The sequence below is a fragment of the Pelodiscus sinensis genome, chromosome 22 (genome assembly GCF_052426305.1).
Source record: "Pelodiscus sinensis isolate ZL-2025 chromosome 22, ASM5242630v1, whole genome shotgun sequence".
Lineage (NCBI taxonomy): Eukaryota > Metazoa > Chordata > Testudines > Trionychidae > Pelodiscus > Pelodiscus sinensis.
The window spans coordinates 12,643,652-12,671,253 of record NC_143073.1 but is presented as its reverse complement, the minus strand read 5'-3'; the positions used below and the strand labels follow the sequence as shown (position 1 = coordinate 12,671,253).

The window sequence follows — 27,602 nt, the reverse complement described above, 5'->3', positions numbered from 1 at the left end:
CTCCCTGCTGCACAGTCTTCGTTAAGTCTGGCACTTCCTCCTAGCTTTGGAGCGCTTGACTTTGCAACCTTAAAAATGTTCTTTTGTGGTAGTTTCTGCAGCAATATCGAGGCCTACAGCAGAATTTGAACTCGGCTCCTGCGGACTCTCATTGTACCATTGATTGCTTGAGGAGCTTCTCTTACTCAGATCCTTTGGGAGAAAAGCTGTGGGAGGATGGTTACATATCTTACAGGTAGAGGCACATGAGGGATTTGTGTGACCCTGAATCTGAGCAAATGGGACCCCCCCACTCACCCCTTCTACTTGCAGTCTGTCCCCTCCCAGTATGGTTGCCAGATACTTTCACAAAAAATCCCGAACATGACAGGAAAAAAAATTGCTTGAGCAAACCCTCCCCGCAAAAAACGGGGAGCCAAAGTTGCTGAGCAAAAAAAAAAAAAAGTGTTGCTATGACTTTAAATATCCCCGCTGGGCTTCCGTCCAAGAGAAACACAAAATACCGGACATTTTACATTTTCTGGTTTTTTTAATGGGTGGGAGCCAGAAATAGTGGACTGTCTGGGCGAAAACCGGACACTTGGCAACCCTACCTCCCAGTGTTCCTGCTGGGGAGTGAGGTTGGGGTGCAGGGACTTCCCCTGCCTGCCCAGTGCTGGGGAGTGGGGTGGAGGGGATTGTTTTGCCCTGTTCACCCACTCTCCAGCATGAGAGCTGGGTAGGCAAAGCCAGACAGAGCCTTGCACCCTGACCCTGCTCCCTGGCTAATCTACCACTGCACAAAGGGCTCCTTTTAAAATAAGTTGTCATTCAAACCCTAATTCAGAGGCTATTAATTCCCAGGCTCTCCACTCAGTACTAGAGAGGAAGTGCTGTACGTACCGGCATTAGACCCTGCTTTCCCCCTTGTGATATAGTGCTGGTACGTTGCTGGTTGATATGCTTGGACTGTGGGTGACCCCTACTGGCCTGCGTCTGTAAGCACTGCCCAGTGGGGGGGTCGCCAGAGGAACCTCAGATCACATAGACAGTGACCCAACCAGTTCTCATCGGCGAGGGAAGGAGTTTGGACAAAGGACGGGAGTGGTTTGCAGAAGAGTCAGTTTGGCTGGGGCAAACTTGGAGAGAAGAGGCTAAGCGGAGTGCTGGGAGTCCAGGAGCCTTGGCACCCCTGCCCCAAGGGGTCTGTGGCTGCCTGGCCCTGACTCCTTATACCCACATCTCTCCCATGCTGGACTGTATCCTGGAGAAGCAATAAACCCTCTCTATGCTACTGGCTGGTGGAGTCTCATCTTGCTGCTACGGGGGTGCAGGATCGGAGGGGGATGGACGGTGGTCCTTGATGTGCCGTCGCAACCCTCCATAACAAAGAGTCTGAATCCCTCCTTCAAGAGTGACGCACACCCAATTGGAGTCCAGCAAAGGCTCTCGCTCTCCAGCTGTTGCCTCTCTTCCCCTCCTGCCTGGGTCTTTCCAGGCTGCCCAGCTCCCAGCTATGCTGTCTCTTCCGCAGCACAGCCAGACTGCCAGAGCAGGCCTGCCTCCCCTTTCCCCATGGAGAACAGAAAACGGGGCAGCAGCCACATGTCTTCGGGTATAAAGAATTACAGAGGAAATGCATAAAAAGCAACAAAGGAACCTCTCTCCCTTCATGCTGCTACGCTTACCAGAGAGCACCTGGGGCCACGTAGGAGGGGAAGGGGTTAATGCAGGCCAGATGCTCGAATTCACCTAGTAGCTTGACGACTGATTGGAAAGGCCTGGTTAGAGGAACAGACTTACCTTTGCAGGGACAGGCAGGCCATGGGTGGCGGGTGAAGGCCTAGCTTGCAAGTTCGAATGCCTACATTAGCCTCCCTAATTTGAACTAGGAGGCTAGTGTAGACATACCCTTAGGTAGAAAGAAGCCCAGGGACACAGCCACAAGGGATGGTATAGAGATGGTGGCTGTGAGTTATGGAGTCCCCGAGCTGGACCCGTGTGGTGAAGTGGGCCTGGTTCCCCAGCCACTGGGCAGTGGGGTGTTGGGGATGCCAGCCAGCCAGTAGGGAAAGACTGTGAATTCCCCAGAAGGGGCAGCCTTCAGCGACCTAGCTGGAGGTCCAAGCCACAAAGAGGAGACTGCAGGTCCAGGAGTGAGCGGGGCCACAAAGCAAGACAGGATGGGGGATGACACAACTGGAGCATCCCTGGCAGGGTTAATTCCCAGGATGGCCATTGGGAGCTGCCACTAGCAACGAGAGGACCCCATGTTGCTAACCCAGGGGTTCTCCTGTGGTCATAAAGGTTAGAACAGGCACCCCATGAATTGGTATGGCCCTTCCTTATCCTGAGACAGTCTTTGCAATGACCATGAATAAGTGATCGTCGGCCAGACACTGGGTCTCAGCCTAAGCTGCAGCTTCAGGAGGATAGATTTGTAGGTGGATTGTTCGTATTTCTCTGCTTCCAAGTATTTCCTAGGAAACCAACTCATCCGACAGTTCATTCTTGTCTTTGCCCATCATTCCATAAATCCATTAAAGCTCAGAACACGTCCTGAGGCTTTTGTTGCTCACATCTCCTAGACAAGTCACAAACCAGCCCCCGTGATGACACATACACATTTGCATTTTCCATGCAGAGGGCTCCTACAAAGCTTCGACTTCACGCAGTAAGGTTTGTCCGGGTTACGGCAGGAATTTGCTGTCTGGTTCACACTGGCTACCCAGGTGGTAGTTAAGAGGTACTGGGAAGAGGAGATGTGAAAGCAGCCATAGGGTATGTCTACACTACCCTCCTAGTTTGAACTAGGAGGGTAATGTATGCATACCGCACTTGCTAATGAAGCCCGGGATTTGAATTTCCCGGGCTTCATTAGCATAAGCGGGGAGCCGCCATTTTTAAATCCCCGCTGCTTCGAACCCCGTGTAGCGCGGCTACACGGGGCTCGAACTAGGTAGTTCGGACTAGGGTGCCTATTCCGAACTACCGGTACTCCTCGTTTCCCAACCCCCTGCCCTGACAGCAGCACCTCACCCCCACACAACGACCCAGGCAATGCCAGGTTAATCCTCTGGTATTTAATAATGGGCTCATCCACGTAGCCAAGAAACACCATCCAATGGCTGGAAGCTGACGCCAGACAAATTAAGGCTGAACATAAGGTGGAAATGTCTAACAGGGAGAATCATTAACCAAGGCATCGATTTCCCAAGGGCTGGTGGCCATTTTCAGATAATGATTGGGGTGTTTCTCTCACAGCTCTGCTCTAGAAATTCTCTCGGGGGTGGGGGGTGTCTGTGTTATCCAGGGACTCAGACGAGAAGATCACTGTGGTCCCTTCTGGCTGAATCTCTGAATGCTGCCATAGCTGAGCCACTGAAAGCCACCTCCAATGTTCCCTCTAATCTTTTCCAGCCATGTGCGGATTTTTTCCATCTATGTATGGAATAAAATTGTACATGTGTTGACGCATGTGCGAATGTGCACCACCAGCAGAAACAAAACCTAACAGTGGGCGCTCTGCTAATCAGCATTGGAATACCTCCTGAGCGCCCACACAAATGCACAGCTTACAGGGAACTGAGAACACCTCCATTGGCCTGGGCACCTTAGCAGAGCCTGAGCCAAAGCTAAGCCACGAGGACTGAGGAGTTTCCCTGCAGACCGTGGCACTGTCAGTCCGGCCGATGGTGGGGGGGGATGACAAATGGGGCAATTGCACAGGGGCCCAGCAATTCAAAGGGGCTCTGAGCTCCCAGCTGCCACTGCTGCTACTTTGGCCGCGGTGGCAGCCAGAGGCCTGGGCTCCACCCCGTTTGAACTGCCGTGAGAGTACCACTCTGCCACTCTGTGTGACTTTGTGGCCTGGGGAGAGGGCCCAGAGCCGTGATCCAGGCAGTGCTGCAGGCTGACTGCCCTAGGCCTCTCCGTCCTTGGCCCTGCCACTTCTGGGGGTGCAGAGAAAGGCCCCATTCCCACTTTATCTGCATGTGAAAGCCTAGCAGCCGACAGCGCCAGGGAAGAGATCTCACAGACAGAAGCATGGGGGCACCGGGCTGGCTGGAGAGACAGACTTGGTAATGGAAAGTGAGGAAACTGCCTGCTATTGTTTGTTCCTGCTGAGTAAATAAACAGGATTCCCAGACTTGTGGAATCAATTTCTCCTCCGTGCCTGGCAAAGCCCCAAACATTGGTTGCTCACTAGACTGCAGAGTTTTTCTGGGATACTGGAGATATCCTGGAAAAACTCTGTCGCGCCCAAAGAATGCGTCTGCTCTTCCGACATTTTTTTTCAGCATCCCAGTAAACCTTGTTTTACAAGGAAGAAGGGATGTTCTGGAAAAGGGTTTTTTCCCAACATTTGGCCCAGTGTAGACGGGCCAAATGTTGGAAAAGCCTCTTCCGAAGCAGAAAAAGATACACAAATCGCTATATCTGTGTAGTCTAGAGACAGCCTCAGGTCTAAAGGGATAACAATCTATCCACGAACCTTAGAAAACTGGAAGCAACCACTCAGCTGGCTTTGGAGAGGAGTCTGCACAAGTGTTGTTTACTTTTGTGGCGGCAGAGAGTTTTGTGACTTCAGTAAAATTATGTCAGAGACCAGACACAAGGGTTTCGAGAGCAAAGGGGAAGGTGAGGACGTGGTTTGGAAGGAATTGGCAATGCAAGCAGAACAGATACAGTCTCAGAACACAGGAGGGTTTTTTTCACTCAATGCATTGGGGATTTAATCCAGCTGTGACAGGCACCAGCCTGTTGGGGACTGTGGTCCTAGGTCATTTTGCTGACATTTGCTAAAGGGAATGGGTGCTCAGAGGGAGGAAGGGACTCAAACCTCTCCCCCTCTTCCTGTTGGCTAATAGCTCTCAGTGTTCTCTGCTTTATTTGCTATTTCAATTTATTCGCCAACTAGTTCTCAGTGGAAGTGCAGGCATGAGGGTAATTTGATTAGACACACAGACCTCAGGGTTTGATCTTGTTTCCTGCTTGGGTCAGTGTAACCCCAGAAAAGCTCACTTCTGTGAATTCAGAATTTGCTTTCCCCAAATATATTCTATTGGTTGCTTAAAAATTCCCTTTCTGCTCCCTCCCAGGTGGGCCGAGCTGTCACTCGGCTGTGCACAGGAAGCAAAGCAGCACCAGTGAATTCTGCGAGGGATTCCTGGGCTCTGCTGAATCATTCACCCAGTTCTAAGCAGTGAATCTTTCCTCTCCCAGACCTGACCTGGAAACAGGCTGGTTTCACTGGGCAGAAATGCCTCTCTGCAGCTCGGGCACTCAATGCCCCTTCGAACCTGCCCTCCGCCCTCCGTTCAGAGAGTGGATCTGAAAACGGCAGAGTTAGGAGAACCTCATGGCCAGGGGACCTGTTAGTTGAGACATGAGCAAACAAATGGGGGAAGCGGGACAGTTTGTCCCTGCCTGAGCTGGGCACAGTCTCTCTGCCCGGAACTCAGGTTCTGGGAAAGCAGCAACTCTCTCTGCCTCTGGGTCACAGCCCCAGTCACAGGTGTGTGGGTCTGTCAGGTGGTATCAATAATAGGCCGGCCCTATCTCAGTGTAGCTGCTGGCCAGCAGTCTCCTTGGTTTAAAGGGGCAGACAGCGAACGGCTGAGGACTGGACTTGATGACCTCTCGTGGTCCCTTCCAGTTCTAGGATAATTATTACAGCTCAGAATCCAGAGCCTGTGACATCACACTCATTCCTATGGCAACAAGCTGATGTCATAAAGAGAGGGTTGGGCTTATAGCAGGTTCAGGCGGAGGGAGAGGCCTGGGACAGAAAAAGCCGTTCATTAAAGGCAATGTGGGACGAGAGAGGCAGCGAATGGTCCTGGCAGTATCACAAGTCCTGGTCTTTATTTGCTCCAGCACGTGAATGGCTAATGCCAGCGTCACTTAGCCCAGCCAGCTGATTCAGATCGGGGGTAACAGGTGAGCAGAGAGAGAGCCAATGAAATGCGATGCCTGTGAATTGTGGCTGTCCTGCTACGGGGTGTTCTCAGTGGCTCTGCACAGCAGCTGGCTTCCTACAGGGCACCTCAGAGGGCTGAGTGGCTGCAGTTAAACCCCAGTTCTCAGTGGGCCGCGGGGTTGGGAGCCATGCTGAACCTACCCAGCTCTGAGCTTTGGAAGGGTGTCACATCAGGACCCCTAACAGGCTTCGTTTATGCAGCGTTGGGGTTCAGAACAGGTCCTGAGGGAGGTTCTAAGCCCCACCTCTCTCTGGGACTGCAGCTGGGTGATGTAAGCCCTTCACCCCTCCACCATCTTGATGAGGGGTTGTGACCTGGCTCACAAAACCACCCAAATTGGGGGTGGCCAGGAAAGTAAACTGGGCCCCCTCCTTAGCAAAACTGGTGTTCAAATCCCTTCTCCAGCTCCTCCTCCTCCCTCCCAGAGCTGGAACACAGCAAACAGCTGATGCATGGTGTTCCAGCTCTGGGAGAGAGGGGGAGGAATGGAGGCAGAGGGTGAATCAGGTGCTTCATGCACTCTGGGAGTGCTGGGAGGAGCAAGTAAATGCAGGGCTCCCATGCTCCGGCGCCCAAGTGTCACGTGGGGGAGGAGGGCAGGCAGGGGGGCTATGGGGCCACAGGAGGAGCTCCAGTGGGCCACGGGCTGCTGCAGTGAAGTGAAGGAGAGTCAGTCATGTGGCCCACCCGCTCTCTGTCTGGGAGGAGTAACGGTAGTTCGAACTAGGAAGCCTAGTTCGAACTACCTAGTTCGTGCCGCGTGTAGCCGCGCGGCACGGGGTTCGAACCAGCCGGGATTTAAAAATGGCGGCGCCCCGCTTATGCAAATGAAGCCCGGGAAATTCAAATCCCGGGCTTCATTTGCAAGTGCAGTATGCCTACATTACCCCGCTAGTTCGAACTAGCGGGGTAGTGTAGACATACCCAAAGAGAGAGACAGAGAGAGAGGCAGGAGGCAGAGGAGAGCTGGTGGGGGGGGGGTGAAAGGCAGGAGGAGGAGGAGAGAGAGACAAACATGGAGCGAGAGACCGGAGGCTCAGGAGAGAAGACTGACGTGGAGGAGAGACCTGAAAATCCCGTCTTATGACGGGCTAATTGGCTAGTGAATACATAGATTAAGCCAAGACTACATAACACACAGGCCCCATTTAAGTCAGTCCTGCTGATATTAATAAAATGCAATATTGACCCCATTTCAACCCATAGGACAGCACTTTTAATGAGCAATGACAGTCCAATAATGTAACTACTAAAATGCATATCAACAGAAGACCATTATATTGACTACTTTTTTGTTTTAGCTATCATCTACTGGCCACAAACAAACGGGCTGTGGGCCGCATGTTGAGTAACCCTTCTCTAACTGATCTCTCTCTTGCCACAGGGCTCAAATTGGTTTTGATTTGAGCTGTGTTTCCAGACCCACCTGGGAGCAATGCCAACAAGTGTTGTATCTTGTCTGGACACTTTGACTCTTGTGTGTCTGAATCAACACACACCCTACCTCATGGTGTGAATTTTCTAGCACGGTTGCCACGGGACTACGTAGGCTAAGGTCCCTGACCTGAGTTTCACTTTTTAGTTTTGTACAGGACCCAGAGCCATCCCACCCGGCTCTCAGGCACCCAGCAGCTCCCCTCTCCCACAGCTGCAAATATTTGCTTTCAGCAGCGCTTATGTGACTAACCTGCACAGGCCATGCCGTGTTCTTTGCCCTGAAATGGGATTGGTCAGTAAGTCGGTCTGTCGGTCTGTCTGCTCCCAGACATTCCAGGGTGCTATAAACACAAAGCCAGAGTCAGGTCCGTATCCTAGAACGAGCAGCCCGCTGCAGTCCCTGAGCTCAGCCACCCTGCGCCAGCAGCTGCTCCTCACCCTGGGTCCCTTAATGCACTTAAGGGCCTTATGGCTGGAGCCTTGGCTGGTCCATGAGCGGATTGAGTTGTGCTGCATGAGCAGGGTCTTGGCGCCCTGGCCCAGTCATAGTGGTGTAGGATCTGGCTCAGAATGAGCCCCCCTGGGCTAGGGTCCCAGAGCCATTGCGCCAAAGGCTCCTGGAACATGTATTGGCCTTGCACATGTGCTCACCGTGGGAGGACGTGTTGGGGACGGGAGGTGGGTGAGAGTTTTCATGGTATGGGGGGCAGGGGCTCATGGGGCCTTCAAACATATAGTTGGGGGAGGTTGGAGGAAGAAACCTGCCCTCCACTCCTCCAATGAGGACACATGCAGAGGGGACTGGGAGAGACAGCTAAGCCTGGAGAAGGGGTTCTTCCAGCAGTGGCATGCAGTGTGGGGAGGCAGGTATTGCCATGTCTGATGGCGTGCAGTGTGGGGAGGCAGGCACTGCCATGTCTGATGGCGTGCAGTGCGGGGAGGCAGGTATTGCCATGTCTGATGGCGTGCAGTGCGGGGAGGCAGGTATTGCCATGTCTGATGGCGTGCAGTGCGGGGAGGCAGGTATTGCCATGTCTGATGCCGTGCAGTGCGGGGAGGCAGGTATTGCCATGTCTGATGGCGTGCAGTGCGGGGAGGCAGGTATTGCCATGTCTGATGGCGTGCAGTGCGGGGAGGCAGGTATTGCCATGTCTGATGGCGTGCAGTGCGGGGAGGCAGGTATTGCCATGTCTGATGGCGTGCAGTGCGGGGAGGCAGGTATTGCCATGTCTGATGGCGTGCAGTGCGGGGAGGCAGGTATTGCCATGTCTGATGGCGTGCAGTGCGGGGAGGCAGGTATTGCCATGTCTGATGGCGTGCAGTGCGGGGAGGCAGGTATTGCCATGTCTGATGGCGTGCAGTGCGGGGAGGCAGGTATTGCCATGTCTGATGGCGTGCAGTGCGGGGAGGCAGGTATTGCCATGTCTGATGGCGTGCAGTGCGGGGAGGCAGGTATTGCCATGTCTGATGGCGTGCAGTGCGGGGAGGCAGGTATTGCCATGTCTGATGGCGTGCAGTGCGGGGAGGCAGGTATTGCCATGTCTGATGGCGTGCAGTGCGGGGAGGCAGGTATTGCCATGTCTGATGGCGTGCAGTGCGGGGAGGCAGGTATTGCCATGTCTGATGGCGTGCAGTGCGGGGAGGCAGGTATTGCCATGTCTGATGGCATGCAGTGCGGGGAGGCAGGTATTTCCATGTCTGATGGCGTGCAGTGCGGGGAGGCAGGTATTGCCATGTCTGATGGCGTGCAGTGCGGGGAGGCAGGTATTGCCATGTCTGATGGCGTGCAGTGCGGGGAGGCAGGTATTGCCATGTCTGATGGCGTGCAGTGCGGGGAGGCAGGTATTGCCATGTCTGATGGCGTGCAGTGCGGGGAGGCAGGTATTGCCATGTCTGATGGCGTGCAGTGTGGGGAGGCAGGTATTGCCATGTCTGATGGCGTGCAGTGTGGGGAGGCAGGTATTGCCATGTCTGATGGCATGCAGTGTGGGGAGGCAGGTATTGCCATGTTTAACAGTGCAGTGCTGGGAAGTGGTGTGATGGAAAACTCCCTTGTATTCACAGCTTACACACTATTGTACTAATCTTTACACAAACTATGCCTCTTGAGGTGCCATTTGAAATCTCAGAATTTGCTATGCAGCAAATTTGCTGATAAAATGTGTGTGGCAACATTGTGAGTGAAGTTGTAAGAGTCTCCTGTTTAGTGTTACATGTTCCAAACCCCACGGCCCTGCCCCAACAGGCCTGTCCTACACAAAGAAATTAGTGTTGGCCTTCAAGTGCATTTCAGCAGGAAACAAAGTCATCAAGGAAGAAGGGAAACAAACAGGTGAGGAAAAGTCAGCAGGGAACACCCTGCCACATAGATCCTTCCTCTCCTAGTGCCCAGCTCGAAATGTTTTAAAAGTTTCAGAAAAGGGCAACAAAAATTATTAAGGATTTGTAATGGGTGCCATATGAAGAGAGGTTAAAAAGACTGGGGCTTTTCGGCTTAGAAATGAGAAGACTAAGGAGGTATATGATAGAGGTCTGTAAAATCATGACAGATGTGGAGAAATTGAATAAGAAAAAGTTATTTACTTGTTCCCATAACATAAGAACTAGGAGTCACCACATGAAATTAATAGGTAGCAGGTTTAAAACAAACAAAAATATTTTTTTCTTCACACAGCAAACAGTCAACCTGTGGAACTCCTTGCCAGAGGATGTTGGAAAAACCAGGATGTAAATAGAGTTAAAAAAAGAGCTAGATAAATTCATGGAGGTTAGGTCCATCAGTATTTATTAGCGAGAGTAGGAATCCTCTGTTTGTCAGAGGATGGAAATGGGTGACAGGGGAGGGATCACTTGATGATTAACTGTTCTGTTCACTCCCTCTGGGGCAACTGGCATTGGTCACTGTTGGAAGACAGGATAGAGGAGGCCCCCAACTTGCAACGCGATTGGTTCTGGGGGAAGCGTCGCAAGTCGGGGATGTCATAACTTGAACCTGCTTTTATGATAGGCACCATGCACTGTCGTAAATGTGGGCCGAGGACATAAGTCCAGGGTTTCCGGCCCCTTCTGCTCTTACAAAAATTGTTGTAAGTGCAAGGGGTCAGAACGTGGGTGGTTGCAGTTCGGGGGCCTCCTGTATTGGGCTAGATGGACCTTTGGTCTGATCGAGTATGGCCATTCTTAAGTTCTTATGTTCTAAAAGAGAGGGACTGAAATTATAACAAGGAGGGACAAACACCCTAAGAGACATCCCCTCCCCTGGCAGCTTATCATTTTCACTGTACCTGGAATAACAAAGAAAGCATCAGTTGGACTCTGGGGGTATGTCTAGACTACAGGGTTTTGTCAACAGAAATTTTGTCAACAGATACTGTCGACAAAGCTTCTGTCGACAGAGCGTCTAGACTACATCCAGTTCTGTCGACAAAGCAAGCCACTTTGTCGACATAACAGTGTGGACACAAAGAACAGTGTAGATGCAATAATGCCTTCTATTGACAGAACTCTATCGACAAAAGGCGTTATTCCTCGTAGAATGAGGTTTACATAGGTCGACAAAACTGCTGAGTTTTGTCGACGTTATGTTGACATAATTCAAAGGCAGTGTGGACGCAGGTATAGTTTTGTCGACAAAAGTCCACTTTTGTCGACAAAGCCCTGTAGTCTAGACACACCCTGGGGGAAGGGTCCTGAGAGATTCGGTCAGTAATGCTGCTGAAAACATGTGGGCTATGTCTACACTGACGGGACGTTGCGCCAGAAGTATACAAATGAGGGTAAGCGTGGAATATCACCAAGCCTCATTTGCATACCTAATGAGCCGTCATTTTTGCAGAAGAGGCTCTTGCGCCAGAAGGAGCTGTCTACACTGCCCCTTCTTGCCCAAGAAAAACCCTCTTGCGCAATGCCGCTACACTGATTATTTTCAGGAATAATGGCATTGCGCAAAAGGGTTTTTCTTGCACAAGAAGGGGCAGTGTAGATGCTCCTTCTGGCGCAAGAGCCTCTTCCACAAAAATGGCAGCTCATTAGGTATGCAAATGAGGCTCGGTGATATTCCACGCTTAGCCTCATTTGCATACTTCTGGCGCAAGATCGTGCCAGTGTAGACATAGCTGTGGTGAGAAACTTTGCTTGAATCCGAAATAGTTAAGTTAGGTATGAGTAGAATCATAGACCTGTAGGGTTAGAAAAGGGACTACAGAGGTCATCCAGTCTAACCCCCTGCCAAGAGTTAGGCTTTGTTGTGTCTAAACCATACAGGAAAGACGGCTACTCAGGCTCCTTTTGAAACCCCCCAGGGAACGATCTTCTACAACCTCCCAATTCAGACCATTCCATTGTCCTACTGTTCTTACAGATAGGGAGATTTTCCTGAGATTTAATCTAAATCTCTATGTTGTGATTTGAGCCCACTGCTTTTTGTCCTGCCCTCTGTGAGAAGACAGAACAACTTTATCATCTTTCTTATGGCAGCCTTTCAAATATTTGAAGACCACTATCATGTCTTGTTCTTATTTTTCTTGTAAGCACCTGACTTTTCTGACTTGTGACTTGTACTCACTTAAAATCTCTCTCTTTGTAGTCAATGAACTTCTAATCTAATAACTTCTGAACAATTTCAGATGTCCATTCATCTGAAGAAGTAGGTTGTACCTACAAAAGCTCATGATACCATCTACGTTTTTTGTTAGTCTCTAAGGGTATGTCTACACTACCCTCCTAGTTCGAACTAGCGGGGTAATGTAGGCATACTGCACTTGCAAATGAAGCCCGGGATTTGAATTTCCCGGGCTTCATTTGCATAAGTGGGGAGCCGCCATTTTTAAAACCCCGCTGGTTCGAACCCCGTGCAGCGCGGCTACACGGGGATCGAACTAGGTAGTTCGGACTAGGCTTCCTATTCCGAACTACGGGTACACCTCGTGGAACAAGGGAAGCCTAGTCCGAACTACCTAGTTCGAGCCCCGTGTAGCCGCGCTGCACGGGGTTCAAACCAGCGGGGTTTTAAAAATGGCAGCTCCCCGCTTATGCAAATGAAGCCCGGGAAATTCAAATCCCGGGCTTCATTTGCAAGTGCGGTATGCCTACATTACCCTCCTAGTTCGAACTAGGAGGGTAGTGTAGACATACCCTAAGGTGCTGTAAGACTGTTTGTTGTTCTCTAAGTTTTTCCAGTTACAGACTAACATGGCTACCCCCTGAAACATCTAACTAAGGGTATGTCTACACTAGCACCCTAGTTCGAACTAGGGTGGTTAATGTAGGCATTCGAAGTTGCAAATGAAGCCTGGGATTTAAATATCCCAGGCGCCATTTTAAAATCCCCCTTAGTCTGAACTGACTGCCCGCGGCTACACGTGGCAGTCAAAAGTTAACTTGAACTAAGCCCTTAGTTCAAGTTAACTGTTACACCTCACGGCAGGGCAGGGCTGGACAGAGGCATGGGTGAGCCGGGCAGCTGCCCATAGCGCCAACCGATGGGGGGGCGCCTGATGGCAGCTGTAAGGGGCACGCGGCATCCCTTACAGCTACCATCAGGCGCCACGCACCCGGCTCCCACTGGCCGGCCACGTAGCACCAGCCAGCAGCACCCTTCCCCCCACAGCCGTAGGGCCCTGCATGGCCCAGAGTGTGCACCAGCAGCGGTGACCGGGCCGGGCTGGGCAGCGCATGCACCGTGCGACCCAGGGACAGGCCCTGGGCTGCGTGCCAGTGGCCGTGGCCAGCCCGCGCATGTGCCGTGCGCCCCTAGGCGGTGCCGCACGCCCAGGCCCGGGCTGCCAAAAGGGCTCAGGCCGGCCCTGGCTGCGGGCAGTCAGTTCGGACTAAGGGTGATTTAAAAATGTTGCCCTCACAGGAAGATGCAAATAAACATTTAAATCCTGGGCTTCATTTGCAACTTCGAATGCCTACATTAGCCTCCCTAGTTCAAACTAGGGCGTTAGTGTAGACATACCCTAATAGTGTCTAAGTAACTCCGTTTAAGAAAATAAGCTGGGTATATTATGTCCACAAAGGAATAATGGAGTTAATAAACTGGCATTGTCCAAGAGAAGACTAGGCAGAACAAGACATACATTTCTCGGGGGAAATACAGGACTGGGGGTGTGTTGGGGTTACCCTGCAGTATAACCAAGGCTGGTGAGAGCTGGCATGTAATTGGTGTGTGGCAGAGAGGTTGCATATTTCAGAGGTGACACAGTTGCTCATTAGTCTGGGTTGTACCTCTGTACATCACAGTGGTGCAGCAAGCGGGGTTTATTCAGGGCTAGTTATTTTAAAGGAGGTTTTCACCTGAAGTGCTGATATAGTGGTTTGAAGTGAGCCTCAAGTGTGGTGTTTGGGAGCAGTCAAAGAGCAGTTAGTTTGTTGTTTTCTGTTTGCTTATTTCTGGTAAGGGAAGTAGGAACAGTAAAGCATAAATATGGGCACCCGCGAAACAGCCACAAAGCTAGAATCAGCTGGATTAGAGAAGGAAGAAAGCGATAAAGAATGTGAATGCCAAAGAGATGAGACTCAAAGAGCAGAAAGCAGCCCACTGGTGAGCTGTGAAGCTCAAGAAAAAAGAAACAGTCGCTCTCCAATGAGCCCTAGAAGCGGAGAAGCAAAAAGAAGAGAGAAGCTGCTGCCCACAGATGAACCATGGAGCTGACTGAGAAAGAGGCCCTAAAAGAGGAAAAGGAGAGGGAGATGACTGAAAAATATGAACAGATCCCGGGTAAAGCTTTGCATGTCGTTAATGAAATGCTGACAGAGGAAGGGTTGAGATGGTCTGAATTTAAAACAGCTGTTCTGCAAAGATTTCCAATTATTTCTGAGGGAGCTAGGTTAACATCGAGACATCTCAAGAAAGGTGCTGGCATAAGTCAGAGCAAATATCCCACAGAACGTGTGAGAAAATGTCTGAAGGGGCGGAGGGTTATAACCAGTTGTTTGATCTCTTTGCTCAGAAGCGTTCTCTATGCCCTGACGAGTTGTGGAACATTTACGGGATAAAGTGCGAATCTTTGTGCCAGAAGTGGGGGCTTTGGGGTGATGCTTTGGGCCAGCCCAGGTGCCCAATGAGCCCAAGTGCTAGAAGGAGCCATACAAACACACTGTAAAGTGGGATCCAGCCTGGGAAAAAGGGGGTAGCTGGGAGTCCAGGCACACCCCTCCCCCGCTTCCCTAAGAGAATTGTTCCCCCCAGGAAGGAGGAGGGCCCAAGAAGGTGCTTCCAGGGTATCTTTACTGAGCACTTGATAACGATGCAGCTGCTCTTAACATAGGAGCCCCAGAGGTGTTAGGCCTGACCTGGGGGGAGGGGTAGAGATGGAATTGACTACTGTTGCTAAAGTACATAATGAGCGTATAGGGTGGAGAGACACTGAACCTACATCTCTTTACTCCAGGAAACGAGGGCCCCAAAACCTGACCTGTTAACGGATCAAGAAGTGGTGCTTCTGGCAGTGGGGATGGAAGAAGGGGCACTCTGGGTGGCGCTACTGAGAGTATCTCATTCAGGATGAATTGCTCAGAGACAGAGCTGCTGGTCCTCCACTGTAAGACACACGAAACTGGTCACAAAGGGCGCTTCTGTCTCGCCCCGCTGGCTAACAAAAGTCAGATGAGCAATTCCCTCAGACACGCCAGTTCCCCGGCTTCACCATCACTAGTGCGCCTTACAGGGTATGGAAACCAGTCTCATGCAGTGAAAGGTTCTTCCAAGGAGCAGCCACATGCCTGGGCCATTTTATAACCCAAATCTGACCCCAAAAGCTAGGCTGTTGTCAATCGTTTAGTATCCAACATCTAAAGGGGTATTGTAAGGAAGAAAGGGTAGGTGGGTGAGTGAAGTTAACACTGGCGAAAGGACTCAGATACATACACCAGTTGCAAAGTTCTTGGTGCAGGCTTGTAGCTGGGCCCCTCTCCCACGAGCTGTGTGGTGGGGCTGGCTGGGAGCAGGGGTCTCATTCACCCTCCTGGTCGGTGGGTTCTGTGAACCCAGCACACACACGACTGAGGCCTTCTCAGGCAGCAAGCAGGGATCTGCAGGGACCCGCCCTCCTCTCTGGAAATGGCTGAAATCGGACCCTGCACTCTGGGGGTACGTCTACACTACAGCGCTAGTTCGAACTAACTTAGTTCGAATTAGTTAATTCGAACTAAGCTAGTTCGAACTAGCGCATCTAGAACTAAAAACTAGTTCGAACTAGCGTTTTGCTAGTTCGAACTAGCGCGTCCACACTGATTGGACGCAGGGGGGCATTTAAGGGCAGCTGAAACCGGTTCTGGCAGGGCATCAGGTCAGCAGTTGCTTTGTGTGGCTGCTGTCTGAGGCTCGTGCTTAAAGGGACCCCCCCTGGACAGCCGGTTCTCAGCTTTTCCTGCTTGCTTGCCAACCTCGCCGAGGGACAGCAAAGCGTCGGTCTCTGTGCCCGTCTGTGTCGGTGCTTCCCTTCGGGGGGGCCGCCGCAGGTGGCAACATGGAGCCACGGCTCGCCCTGCACCTTCTGGTGCACGTTCTGGACTTGCTGCTGCAAGCCTGCCAGCAATGGCTCGAGGCTGCCTGGCACCACCTGGGGAACGTCAGCCCCCTGCCTCTCCGCCTGGCCGCCCTGGGGGCCGTGGAGGAGCCGCGGCGGCGCCCCGGCACCGGCGTGCCCCGCCGCATCTGGCGTCTGGACACCAGCAGAGACTGGTGGGACCGCATCGTCCTGGAGCACTGGGACGACCGACAGTGGACCCAGAACTTTAGGATGAGGAGGGACACCTTCCTGGAGCTCTGCGAGTGGCTCGCCCCTGCCCTGCAAAGAAGGGACACTCGCATGAGGCCCGCCATCCCCCTCCAGAAGCGGGTGGCCATCGCCCTCTGGAAGCTCTCCACGCCGGACAGCTACCGATCCGTCGGGAACCAGTTCGGCGTGGGGAGATCCACTGTCGGAGCAGTGCTCATGCAGGTACGGCGCTCGTCAGCCACCGAGCCGGGGGGGAGAGGGCTGCGAGGAGGGGATGGGCCGCCCCAGGGACAAAGGGGGGGGGAGGAGGAGGCGAAGGCGCCCCGCACCGGAGGGGTCGGGCTGTCCCGGCCGTACTACACGCCGCCAGGGGGGTTGCTTCCGGGAGTGGGGCGCGGGGCACTGCCAGGGCATGAATGCTCCCAGCCACCCGGGCGCCCCACTGATTGACGCTTTGCTGTGTCTCTCTCCGCAGGTGGTCAAGGCCATCAACCGGGTGCTGCTCCGCAGGGTGGTCCGCCTCGCCGACCCGGACGCCGTCATCCGGGGATTCGGCGCCCTCGGCTTCCCCAACTGCGGGGGGGCCATCGACGGGACGCACATCCCCATCCGTGCCCCGGAACACCAGGCGTCCCGGTACGTGAACCGCAAGGGGTACTTCTCCGTCATCCTGCAGGCCGTGTGTGACCACCGGGGACAGTTCACGGACATAAATGTGGGCTGGTCCGGCAAAGCACACGACGCACGGGTGTACCGGAACTCCTCCGTGTGCCAGCGGCTGCAGGACGGGACCTTCTTCCCCGACCGCCACATCAGGGTCGGGGACGTGGACATGCCCGTCTGCCTGGTGGGGGATGCCGCCTACCCACTGCAGCCCTGGCTCATGAAGCCCTACACGGGGCACCTCAATCCCTCCCGCCAGGCCTTCAATAACAGGCTGAGCAGGGCCCGCATCGTGGTGGAGGGGGCCTTCGGGCGACTGAAAGCCCGCTTTCGATGCCTCCTCACCCGTCTGGACCTGGCCGAGCACAACATCCCTCCCGTGGTGGCGGCATGTTGTGTGCTCCACAATTTGTGTGAGCGGAAGGGGGAGGCTTTCTTGCCAGCCTGGATGGCTGAGGCTGACCGCATGGCTGGACACTACGGTCAGCCCCGCACCGCCGCCGTCCGGGAAGCCCAGCGGGGGGCCATCCGGATCCGGGAAGCCCTGCGGGAGAGCTTCCAGGTGGAGGAGGAGGAGGACTGACCTCTCCCTGCATGCCCCACCGGGGCCTTCTTCCACCCTACCCCCCCCCCCTTCCCCTTTCCCCTCCCTATCTACTGTACAATAAAGACACCTGTTTTTCAAACAAAAACGTCTGTTTATTTCAGAGAACTGGGGTGGGGGAGGGAGGAATGAAGGTGGGAGAAGGGAGGGGGAAACCTGGGACGAGGGAGCTGGAAGGGGAGGGGAGGGGAGGGAAGGGAGGAAGGGAAAGGAAAGCTCAGGGGTGGGAGTCTGGGTGCCTCTCCCGTCTCGCCACACTGCGGGTCCGGGGGCGTCGGTGGGGAATGGTTGTGGAGGGGGGGGCAGAGAGGACAGGGGGTGTGAAGCAGGAGCGGAAGCAGGAGCGGAAGCAGGAGGAGCAGGGGGAGCAAGAGGGGGAGCAAGAGGGGGAGCAAGAGGGGGAGCAAGAGGGGGAGCAGGGGGAGCAAGAGGGGGAGCAAGAGGGGGAGCAGGGGGAGGAGGAAATGGAAAGCGGTCCAGCAGGCTCTGGAGGTGGCCTCGCAGGGCACGGCCCTGCTCCTCCAGGGCCTCCAGACTCCTCTGGCGCAGCCTGAGGTCCTCCTGGACCCAGTGGTCCTGGAGACGGAGCTGTCGGTCCAGGAACCGGAGATGCCGCCTCTGGTAGTCCTCCTGGTTCCTGGCTGTCCTGCTTGCCCGGGCGCGGGCGGCTGCTGCAGGCGGTGTGGTGCGCCCTGCAGGCCCCGGTGCTGCAGCTGTGGTGCAAGAAGACCAGCGGTCAATTACCCCAGGGGCCCAGGTGTGTGAAACCCATCTCCCCTCTGCAAGGCCAGGGCCCCTGCAGGATCCCCAGCTGCTGCTCCGTGGTGGGCAAGGCCCAGGCGCACAGTCCCGGGGCTCCCTCTCGCCCCAGCCCCCCGTACACATAAGGGGAACACGAGGGTACTCACAGGTGGACGCCTCCCCGGCCTCTGATGATGCAGGCGAGCGGCTCTGTGGGGTGCCTCGGGGGTCCCGGGTCCTGGGAAGGCTGGCGGCAGGCTCCTGGCTCTCAGAGCCCTCTTCCTCCTCCTCGGTGTCCAGGAGCGGTCCCTCTGCCCCGGGGTCAATCACGTCCCGGGGGGCAGGGACGGCATGAGGCCCCAGGATGCGGTCCAGGGCATGGAAGTGGGGGCAGGCCTCCGGGTCAGCCCCTGGCAGGCAGGCCCGGGAGTAGGACTGCCGCAAGTCTTTAATCTTGCAGCGCACCTGCTCCCGGCTGCGCTGGTGGCCCCTGGCGGCCAGGCTGGCAGCCATGCGTCCATAGACGGCCGCGTTCCGGTGGCTAGTGCGGAGATCGTGGACATTTGAGGCTTCCCCCCAAACCTCGATGAGGTCCACGATCTCCACACTTGACCAGGCGGGCGCCCGCCTTTTGCGCCCCCGGGCAGGCTCCCGGGAGCCGCCAGGCTGGTCGTGGGGAGCAGTGGAGGGCTGGGAGCCCTCGGATGGCTGGCTCATCCTGTGGCAGGTGCAGGCTGTGCAGGCACGGGTGCTTGCAGCCTTGCAACTGGCACAAAGTGAGTAGCCAGCCCGTGGCCCTTTAAGGGCTCCGGGGCCGGGAGGGGGGCAATAGAGTTTCCCTGGTGTTGGCCAGAGTGGCCACCAGGGAAACCTGGGAAGCCTTAGCCTCCCACTAGTTCGAACTAAAGGGCTACACAGCCCTTAGTTCGAACTAGCTAGTTCGAACTAGGCGTTAGTCCTCGTAAAATGAGGTTTGCCTAGTTCGAACTAAGCGCTCCGTTAGTTCGAATTAAGTTCGAACTAATGGAGCGCTAGTGTAGCGCATAGGAAAGTTAGTTCGAACTAACGTCCGTTAGTTCGAACTAACTTTCTAGTGTAGACATACCCAGGGAGATGAGCAGCAGGATGCAGCCTCGCCTCAAGCACCCCCACACCCTGCCTGTCCTGCCCAAACTGCTCCCGAAGCACCAACCAACCCCACCGCACCCTGTGCCCAAACCAGCCCCCATCCAAATCCCCCCAGTACCCCTTCATCCCCTGCCCAATTCATCTCCCAGGGTTTGCCCCATGCCCCAATCGCTCCCAGCTCTATGCTGGGCTTTGGGGGGGAGGGGAGAGAGGGGCTGCTGAAGTGCTGCTCTGGCCTGGCTTGCCCAGCCCTGGGGCACTGATGGGGCAGGTCAGGACATGAGCCAGGCTGTGACACTGGCACAGAACCCAGGCTCACTGCCCACTTGTGTCTCCCTGGCAGATCGGCATGGCCAAGAGTCTGTGTTCCCCACGGTGACAGGAACTGCCCACCTCACCGGGTGTGTAAGATTTGGCTGTGGGCTGACCCGGGCCTACAGCCTCCTTTCCTAGTTCTACCAAAACCAAGCCCAACAAGTTCTTCCTCTTCAGCTCCAAGCCTGGGGAGTTCACGCTGTACCCAGGGGGAGAACACGTCACCTTCAAAGTCCCAAAAAAAAGCAGGCACAAGGCCAGGGTGTGACGTCTGTGACAGGTGGGGGGAAGGGAAGGCTCCTCGGTCGGCGCCCAGGCTGTGCTTGTCCTGAGCAGGAGCACGACTCCCCTGCATGTGGGTTCGACCGAAATCAGTCGTTTGTTGGGGAAATCACGGCTGTGCACACGCGGGACACCCTGCTGTCCCCAGATGATTTTGGCCTTTGTCATGAACAATGCGGCTCTGCCTCATCTCCTCCTTGACTGGAGAACCCTGAGCTAAGGGGCTAATGATTATATGGTTGTTAAACACGGCCTGTTCATTTCCAGTGTCCTGAGGACCCAATGATGCTCAGCTTGTGGGGCTGGAGAAGGGGTAGGGGCCCCAAGCAAATCTCCAGCTCCCACTGGGACTTTGGGAAACCCCCAGGCCAGATTTGTGAGGGTTCTCACCGGTGTTTCCCTTTAATTTTTTATGTCCATGTGTGGAATGAATTTTGTTATATGCATCAATGTGGAGAGAGGATGCGTGACACATCCTCTCCATATTAGTGCACAGAACAAAACTCATTCTGCACACGGACAATCTGTGGTGGGGAGGGGGATGAGGAATTTGGAGTGTAGGAGGGGGCTCGAGGTTGGGAGGCTCTGGCTGGGAGGGTGGGATCTGGAGTGGAGCTAGGGATGAGGTGTTTGGGTGGCAGGAAGGGGCTCCAGGCTGGGCCAAGGGTTTTGGGGAGCAGAAGTGGGATCAGGGCAGGAGATTGGGGTGGGAGGCTGGAAACTGGTCAGGAGTTAGGGTGCAGGAGGGGGGTCAGGGTATAGGCTCTTGGAAGCAGCTAGGGGAGTGGAGAGGGCTCAGAGCTGGGGCAGGGAATTGGGGTGTAGGGCACTTACCTGGGCAGCTCCTGTTTGAAGTGAGGGGGTGCAGAAATAGGTGTCTCTGTAGCTTGATTGGTGGGAGCAGCTTTGTACTGGCAAGAGGAGACCAGGCCGTCCCAGTCAGACATTGTCTCAGACATGTAGCCAATGATTTTGGTTGATTGCAGAGAGCCAACAGCCTCGGCAGTCCCCTGGGCAAGGTGAGAGTGGGCCAGCTCCCAGACAGGGTAAGGCTTGTGCAGCCAGCCTTCCATGCAGCCTGGAGCGCATTGCCCTTCCCCCACCCCTAAGAGCTGCATGGAGCATGCAAGGTGGTGCTCTGTAGGCAATTTAAAGGGCCTGAGACTCCAGCTGTCACCACAGGAGCAACAGCAGCGGCTGGGAGCCCTGGGCCCCTTTGAATCACCAAATCCCAGTGCAACTGCCTCCTTTGCCTCCACTGTTGGCAGGCCTGGTTGATTGTACATTTGTTGTGTGACATTATAATTAACTAGCATGCTATGTCATATACAGTCAGGCTGTGTCTACTTGCCAGCTGTCTACACTGGCCGCTTGAATTTCTGGAAAAGCACCGACGATCTAATGTAAAATCATCAGTGCTTTTCCGGAAAAACTATGCTGCTCCCATTCGGGCAAAAGTCTTTTTCCGAAAGACTTTTGCCCGAAAGGGCCAGTGTAGACAGCATACTTCTGTTTTCCACAAAAACGCCCCGATCGCGAAAATGGCGATCGGGACTTTTTTGCGGAAAAGCGCATCTAGATTGGCCACAGACGCTTTTCCACAAAAAGTGCTTTTCCGGAAAAGCATCCTGCCAATCTAGACACGCTTTTCCGAAAATGCTTTTAACGGAAAACTTTTCCGTTAAAAGCATTTCTGGAAAATCATGCCAGTGTAGACGTAGCCTCATTGTATGTGGAATAGGGTTATATTGTAGGATGATACCAGGATAAGACAGATCGATATTTAGAGGGAGCCATGTATTAGCTTAGCTCTTTTAGGTCTTGGAGATCAGATATGCTGGCATAAGTAAGTGACTGAAGAAAACCTAGTGCCTAAGATTAAAGGGAAAGAGGGAGCTAGTAGCTATATGGCAAAAAATTACCCAGAAGATTGATCTGAACTCGTAAAAATTCTGTAGAGACACATCTGTCTTCCACATGTGTCTTAACCACAGGATACAAGCAGTGTGTGTCAGTGATAATGAAAATAAAGAAAACCAAAAACTTGTAAAAGTCAGGGCCCCTTATGTGTCTAGGGGACATCAGGCCAATAAGGAAAAGAGGATGGTCACTTTCATGGGAAAGAGGAGAATGTCGGTACAGACAGACCCCCATTATACAAAGCGGGTGCCCAGGGAAACTGAGCTTCCTATGGCAGATTCCAGCAGGAACCATTCTCGTCCTGATGCTCAATCCATGAGAGAAACATCAGACTCGCACACTCCTTAGGCCGTGAGTCTGTGGTTCGACGTGGGGCATGGATCTACCTAGGAGCTGTGGGTGCTGGGACTTTTGTATCTTTGTTGGTAACTTTAATACAATTGATACAAGACAATGGAGCTTGTTCTTGTGATGGTCAATGTGACTTGCCTGTGGCTCCATGTGTCCCTATGGGCTCTGGAGCTAAGGCAAGAAGAGGGAACTTTGTTGAGCTTGAGACTGTAATAGCCAAAGCCAATCCCGTGACGATGTCCTACACTAGTTTGCTTCAAATAAAGGCAAAGGCTACAGAGCAGTGTGTGGAAGGGAAGGCGATGGACCTGTGCCTTGATTGTAGCCAGACTGCAGCAGGGTATCCAGAGCCAACTGTTTCCCTTCCATCAAGATCCCTTCCCTGAACCATAATTACCAATGATGGCTCAAGGATTCTAGGTGTGACTGCCTCCAAAATAGGAATTTGGAGGCCAAGGGACTTTACATGAGGCTTAGGGATTTTATGGAGAAAAAGGGACTTTTCCTGGCACAGGTTCGGCGTGGCACCCTGTTCTTCCACACTGTACCCTAGAGCCCCAATATTCATCCTTGTCACAGAGTTATGGTCTATTTCATACAAATCCTGCCCTGTAAAATAGCATATGAAAGGTGCTAAAACCCATCGGTCAGTCCAAGTATGAGTGTGTGTTTGAAGTTATGACTGTGTGCGGTGTGGTTGTTACTGAAAGACCTTCATAGCTTGAAGCAAAATGCAGGACAATGTAGCACTTTAAAGACTAACAAGATGGTTTATTAGATGATGAGCTTTCGTGGGCCAGACCCACTTCCTCAGATCAAATAGTGATCTGGCCCACGAAAGCTCATCATCTAATAAACCATCTTGTTAGTCTTTAAAGTGCTACATTGTCCTGCATTTTGCTTCAACTACCCCAGACTAACACGGCTACATTTCTATCACTCTTCTTAGCTTGAGAATCTCTACTGCTAAGGGGTGATCCACTCCCAGAAGTGTCAGGTGACCATTAATGAGCAGGGGAAATGGAAACAAGGGTTTGATCATGTTGTAAGAGAGGCACCCACGACGGGGGATCACTTCTACAAATGAGCTTTGATTGAAGTGCCTGGGAAATCTGAGCTCCGGTTCAAATGTGGGAGTGTGCTCTCTCTGAATTGAGGGAAGGACAGAAGGGATAATGAACTTACACTGGTCAGGTTTCTGAGCACGATAAGACAGCACAGACCTCAGGTGCCAGGCTGGGGCCTCGAGAGATTTACTCGAGCCTTTCTCTGTGTGATTTTTGAGAGGCTCAGGGAGCATTCATGTGATCTAGCTGTGTCTGGAGCATCGCCTGCTGTCACACTGATAACAGTGCCTGTAGAGGGTTGCTGCTTGTGCATTGTGAGAGACAACTCGGGGTGAAGAGATAAGGAGGCACAGCAGTACCCTAGTTCCAAGCTGTACCCCCTGGGTCCTGTCTCTGTGGAATGGGGACCATGTCATTCCAGTGAGTGTGTTTGATATTGAACGGGATCCTCTTGGCTGTTTCTCCCAAGGAAGAGCTGACTCCTTTGAAGGTGAGGAGCCTAGAACTCTCAGAGCCCATGGACTGAATAGGACATAAGCCAGGTTCGCTTTCTGAGACTGCACCCACTGGGCTAGGCTGGGCTGGGATTCTCACTATGCCTCAGACTGCAGAGCAGCAAATCAGTTCATTTATTGGGATACAAAATCAGGCCAGTCTTTGGACAGAGGGAAATACCCAAATGACACACGCACCGGGGGAGGAGTCACAACAGTAGAGGTTAATGCCAGTTTTGCTCAGAAGCCACAGGCCAATGTGCATCACTATTCTCTGTCGTGCACCCCTAGAGTTTAGAGCCAGATGGTGAAGCCCTGGTTCCCAAGGCCAGGCTCCATTTCAATAGGGCCCTTATTTCAGCAGGGGTTTCACTACCACATAGCCCTTAATCTCATACTGCAAAGCGCCCCAACTCAGGAGGGAAGGAGGCAAACGCAAATCACCGCTGGCAGCCCGCATGGCTTCTGTCACAGTGGCCAGGTCCCACATATACACATCAGTAAGTTCCCCTACAAATGACTGCTTGGCATCAAACCCACCCCCAACCGAGTCCTGGTCCTGCCCCAGGACAATCACACCCTGGTTGCTGACAGAGTAGCCTTTCTGCAGCCCCTTCCTAGGTAAGGGATTCCAGTTCACCCAGAGCTCGGCAATACCTGTGGCAGATTCCCAGCCGACACAGACGTGCTCCCAGCCTCTGCTTGTGCCTGTGTTTTCTGGGAATGTGAAGAACACCTTTTCCCCCCCAACAAATAGTGCGATCAATCCCGGTTTCTCTTTGAAGAGGAGGATCTCGTTGCCCTTGTCCCTGGCCTCATAGGAGAAGAGGCTGTAGGGCCGGGTCAGGTCCGTGAAGTATCTGAGACACATGGTGAAGTTCTGAAGGGGACCGTTGTGATTCATCTCCAGGACAACGTGGGCATCAGCAGATTCCTTGGGAAAAACAAACACCTGCCCTTGGAGATCTGTGCGGGGACATGAAAAGCAACGGCTGAGATCTCATCATGCTGACAGCTTCTCATTAATGCAACTTTCTAATGTTCCCCAGCAGCTAGTACTCCAGCCCTGGGCCTCCGCCTGCTTCCCAACCCCAGCACTGTACACAGCTCTGTCAGACAGGATTCCCAAATTCTAATTGCAGAAACTGAAACTCCCTTGTCCTGCCCCTCCCTCAGCTCTTCCCCAGGTACCCTCCCTTTCTCCAAGGCCCATCCCCATGCACTCCATCCTCCCCAACAGACACCATTGCTCACTTACCCCCACCCTCACTCATTTTCACCAGGCCGAAGCAGGGGGTTGGGATGCAGAAGGGCAGGAAGGCTCTTACTGCATGTGCGGGCTCTGGGGCGGGGCTGGGCGTGAGGGCTATGGGGTACAGAAGGGAGCTCCAGGCTGGGACTGAAGGTTCAGAGCATAGAATGTGGCTTTTGGGTGGGGTTTGGGGCATAGGAGGGGGTACGGACTCTGTACTGGGGATGTCGGCTCAGGGATATTAGAAATGAGGGGTTCAGGGTCCAGAAAGGAGCTCGGGGATTGTGGTGAGGGAGAGGATGTGATCTCTAGGAGGCAGTTTGTGTACAGGACGGATGGTCAAGGATGGAGCCGAGGGGTTCCGAATGTGGGAGGGTTGTAGGCTATAAGAGGTGCTAGGTGAGGGAGGGGGCTCAGGGCTGGGGCAGGCAGCTGAGGGGTAGGAGGCGGTTGGGGGTGCAATCTCCAAGAAGTGGTAGCTTCTCCTTCCAGCCTATAGGCAGAGGTGCAGCCCGGTGGCTCCATGTGCTGCCCTGGCCTGCAGGCCCCACCTCTGTCAGACCCACTGGCTGTGGGTCCCGGCCAATGGTAGCACAGGAGCTGGCCTTCGGGGAAGAGGGGAGGATGTGCCTGCAGGTGGGGGGGCACAGGGAACCACCTGGCTGTGCCTCTGCGTATAAGCCGGACATGCTGGCTCCTTCCCTGCTGCAGACACCACACTTAACGGGCCGGTCGGTGGTGTTAGCCACAGCCACCAGGGTCCTTGTTTACCCAGCTGTCCTAGATGAATACTGGACACCTGGCAGTTCGGGGAATCTTTGGGTGCAGCTCTTGCTGTGTCAGGCCTGGGCCTACACTTATCTCTGCCGAAACTGCTCTGTCCTAGGCCGCCGCACCAGCTAGAATTATCAGGGTGTAGCCAGGTCTCCCCTACCTCATCCTCATAGGCCCCTGGGTCAAAGGCCAGGCCTGCCACATCCCAGTGTTGCTTCTCCCCAAAGCCCTGCTCCCCTCAGTCTTTCCCCTGGCCACTGCATCTCACGGGCAGCCTCCGGGGGGAGGGGCGTGTTTATAAGAAACACATTCATGTAGGGAGGAGGGCAACAGAGGGAGATGACGTTAAAGGGTCATGCTGGAGCCTCCATTGCCGGCCCAAGAGTGGAAGTTTTCTCAAGACTCTAGTCTCGATATTAGTGCGAGGCAGGTCTCTGGCTTGTGCAAATCGGGGTGATCCAATTCTGGAATCTACGGACCTGGCCTGCCTCACGTCCTGCACCCCAGTGGCAGAGGGAGAAGTGTGGAAAAGGCGTGGAGAGGCCAGACACGCCAGAGGACACACACAGAGTCTGGGGAACATCATCCAACCCCCCCCCAGATGTCAACCTCCACATGTCAGCAACCATGAATTGCAGCCCCGAAATCAAGCGCGTATAGTGGAAGTGTTCCCCTGCATTTTTGCTCTGCCTGCCCCACCACCCTTATTTCTCACAGTTAATTTTATCTCCCTCTTCCAATTGTACTTGGCCCCTGCAGCTCCCATCAGGTTTGCCTGTCCCCTGCCCAGCAATTAATGCTGTCTCCAATTCCGCCCTCTGAGTATGGCCCCCAGCCCAACTTTTGCTCCTCCTGGGTCTCTTCAGCTCTCTTGCCAGACATGAATGTGGCTGCAAAAGCATCCGCTCCCCTGGCAGGATCACACCCCTCTAGTCCTTCCCATGAGGGTGCTGCTGTGGCCAAAGCAGAGGTACCATCCCATTCCCCAATAGCTCCCAGGAGGGAAGGGACTAGACTTGCACTGAGCAGCTGGTGTCTGCCCCTTCCTTCCGAGCTCCCCCCGCCCACCCCCCGTGAAGATGGCTCTCGGTTGTTATGTGGGGAGAACCATTCCTGAAGAATCTGTGATTGGTTCTTCTGCCACAGGAGGTGGGCAAATGGGACAGGCAGCCAATCAGAGGGATCTGATTTCCTAGAGCATCTTGTGTGATGGGCTGACGGGTCTGGGTCTGACCAATCCCGTCTGTGAGAACATGGCGGGAGCTGGCGGCGCTGCGCAGAGGAGCCAGATTTGGTGACCCAGACGTGCTGCAGACCTGGGGCTCCCCAGCCAGAGGGAGCTCAGACAGAGCTCCCTCAGACCCCCAATGCACAAAGTCCCACCAATGCTTCCCACCAGGCTCTGAACAGGGCGCTGCTGCCACCCCTAGGAACAGCCAGTGCACCGCACCCTGAAGCCTGACACAGGAGACTCAGAACAGGGCTGTAGCCACAGCTGGGTGTTTCTGACAGGTTCCACTGTCCTTGGTAATATGAGGCAGCAGGGTTCATTTACCCCTCGGAGGCCACGCTCAGCTGGGTCGTTCTCTGCCCAGCCAGGCCTTGTCCCCTGGTGCAGCCGGCGCTGCCCCTACCTGTCTGGGCGACAGCTCCTGAGAGGCCAGTGAAGACGAGGAGCCACAGTTGCGGCTTCACCATGTTTTTCACTGGCAGAGTGACCAGAAAACAGAGAAGGGAGGTGGGAGGCTTCTCTGCCTGGAACCTGTGTCCAGGCAATGCCAGGATGCAGGCACGGGGACCTGATTTATCCCTGAGGGGAGGTGGGAGGAGAAATGTGCTCAGCCAATCCCATCCCAGGGGTGGAGTCTGGAATTCCCCTTTGGATCCA

The 27,602-nt window shown here is 54.0% G+C and overlaps 2 protein-coding genes and 1 long non-coding RNA gene across 3 annotated transcripts in view; 1 reads left to right on the top strand and 2 right to left on the bottom strand.

The window, feature by feature from the left end:
- The first annotated feature begins 5,749 nt into the window (after nt 1-5,749).
- The window catches only part of LOC149521811 (uncharacterized), a 70,739-nt gene continuing 48,886 nt past the window's right edge, over nt 5,750-27,602 (top strand). Inside the window, exon 1 of the long non-coding RNA XR_016347735.1 lies at nt 5,750-5,922. This is a non-coding gene — a long non-coding RNA (uncharacterized LOC149521811). The remainder of the gene's footprint in view (nt 5,923-27,602) is intronic.
- On the bottom strand, nt 10,676-19,098 carry LOC149521812 (uncharacterized). Its single transcript, XM_089772696.1, has 3 exons — nt 18,299-19,098; nt 17,772-18,103; nt 10,676-10,684 (listed from the first exon to the last, which is right to left on the bottom strand). The coding sequence occupies exons 1-3, from the start codon at nt 18,846-18,848 to the stop codon at nt 10,676-10,678; spliced, it is 891 nt and encodes a 296-aa protein (XP_089628822.1). The 5' UTR covers nt 18,849-19,098.
- On the bottom strand, nt 23,801-27,507 carry LOC102445629 (serum amyloid P-component-like). Its single transcript, XM_006115187.5, has 2 exons — nt 27,349-27,507; nt 23,801-24,654 (listed from the first exon to the last, which is right to left on the bottom strand). Exons 1-2 carry the CDS (start codon nt 27,410-27,412, stop codon nt 24,041-24,043), a joined length of 678 nt encoding a protein of 225 aa, XP_006115249.2. The 5' UTR covers nt 27,413-27,507; the 3' UTR covers nt 23,801-24,040.

Excerpts from the sequence above, each read along its gene's own strand:
- LOC149521812 (XM_089772696.1), bottom strand. The coding sequence starts at position 18,848 with ATGAGCCAGCCATCCGAGGGCTCCCAGCCCTCCACTGCTCCCCACGAC. Across the intron at positions 18,104-18,298 it reads GGCCGGGGAGGCGTCCACCT|CTGCAGCACCGGGGCCTGCA; the intron begins GTGAGTACCCTC and ends CTTGCACCACAG.
- LOC102445629 (XM_006115187.5), bottom strand. The coding sequence starts at position 27,412 with ATGGTGAAGCCGCAACTGTGGCTCCTCGTCTTCACTGGCCTCTCAGGA. Across the intron at positions 24,655-27,348 it reads AGGAGCTGTCGCCCAGACAG|ATCTCCAAGGGCAGGTGTTT; the intron begins GTAGGGGCAGCG and ends GTCCCCGCACAG.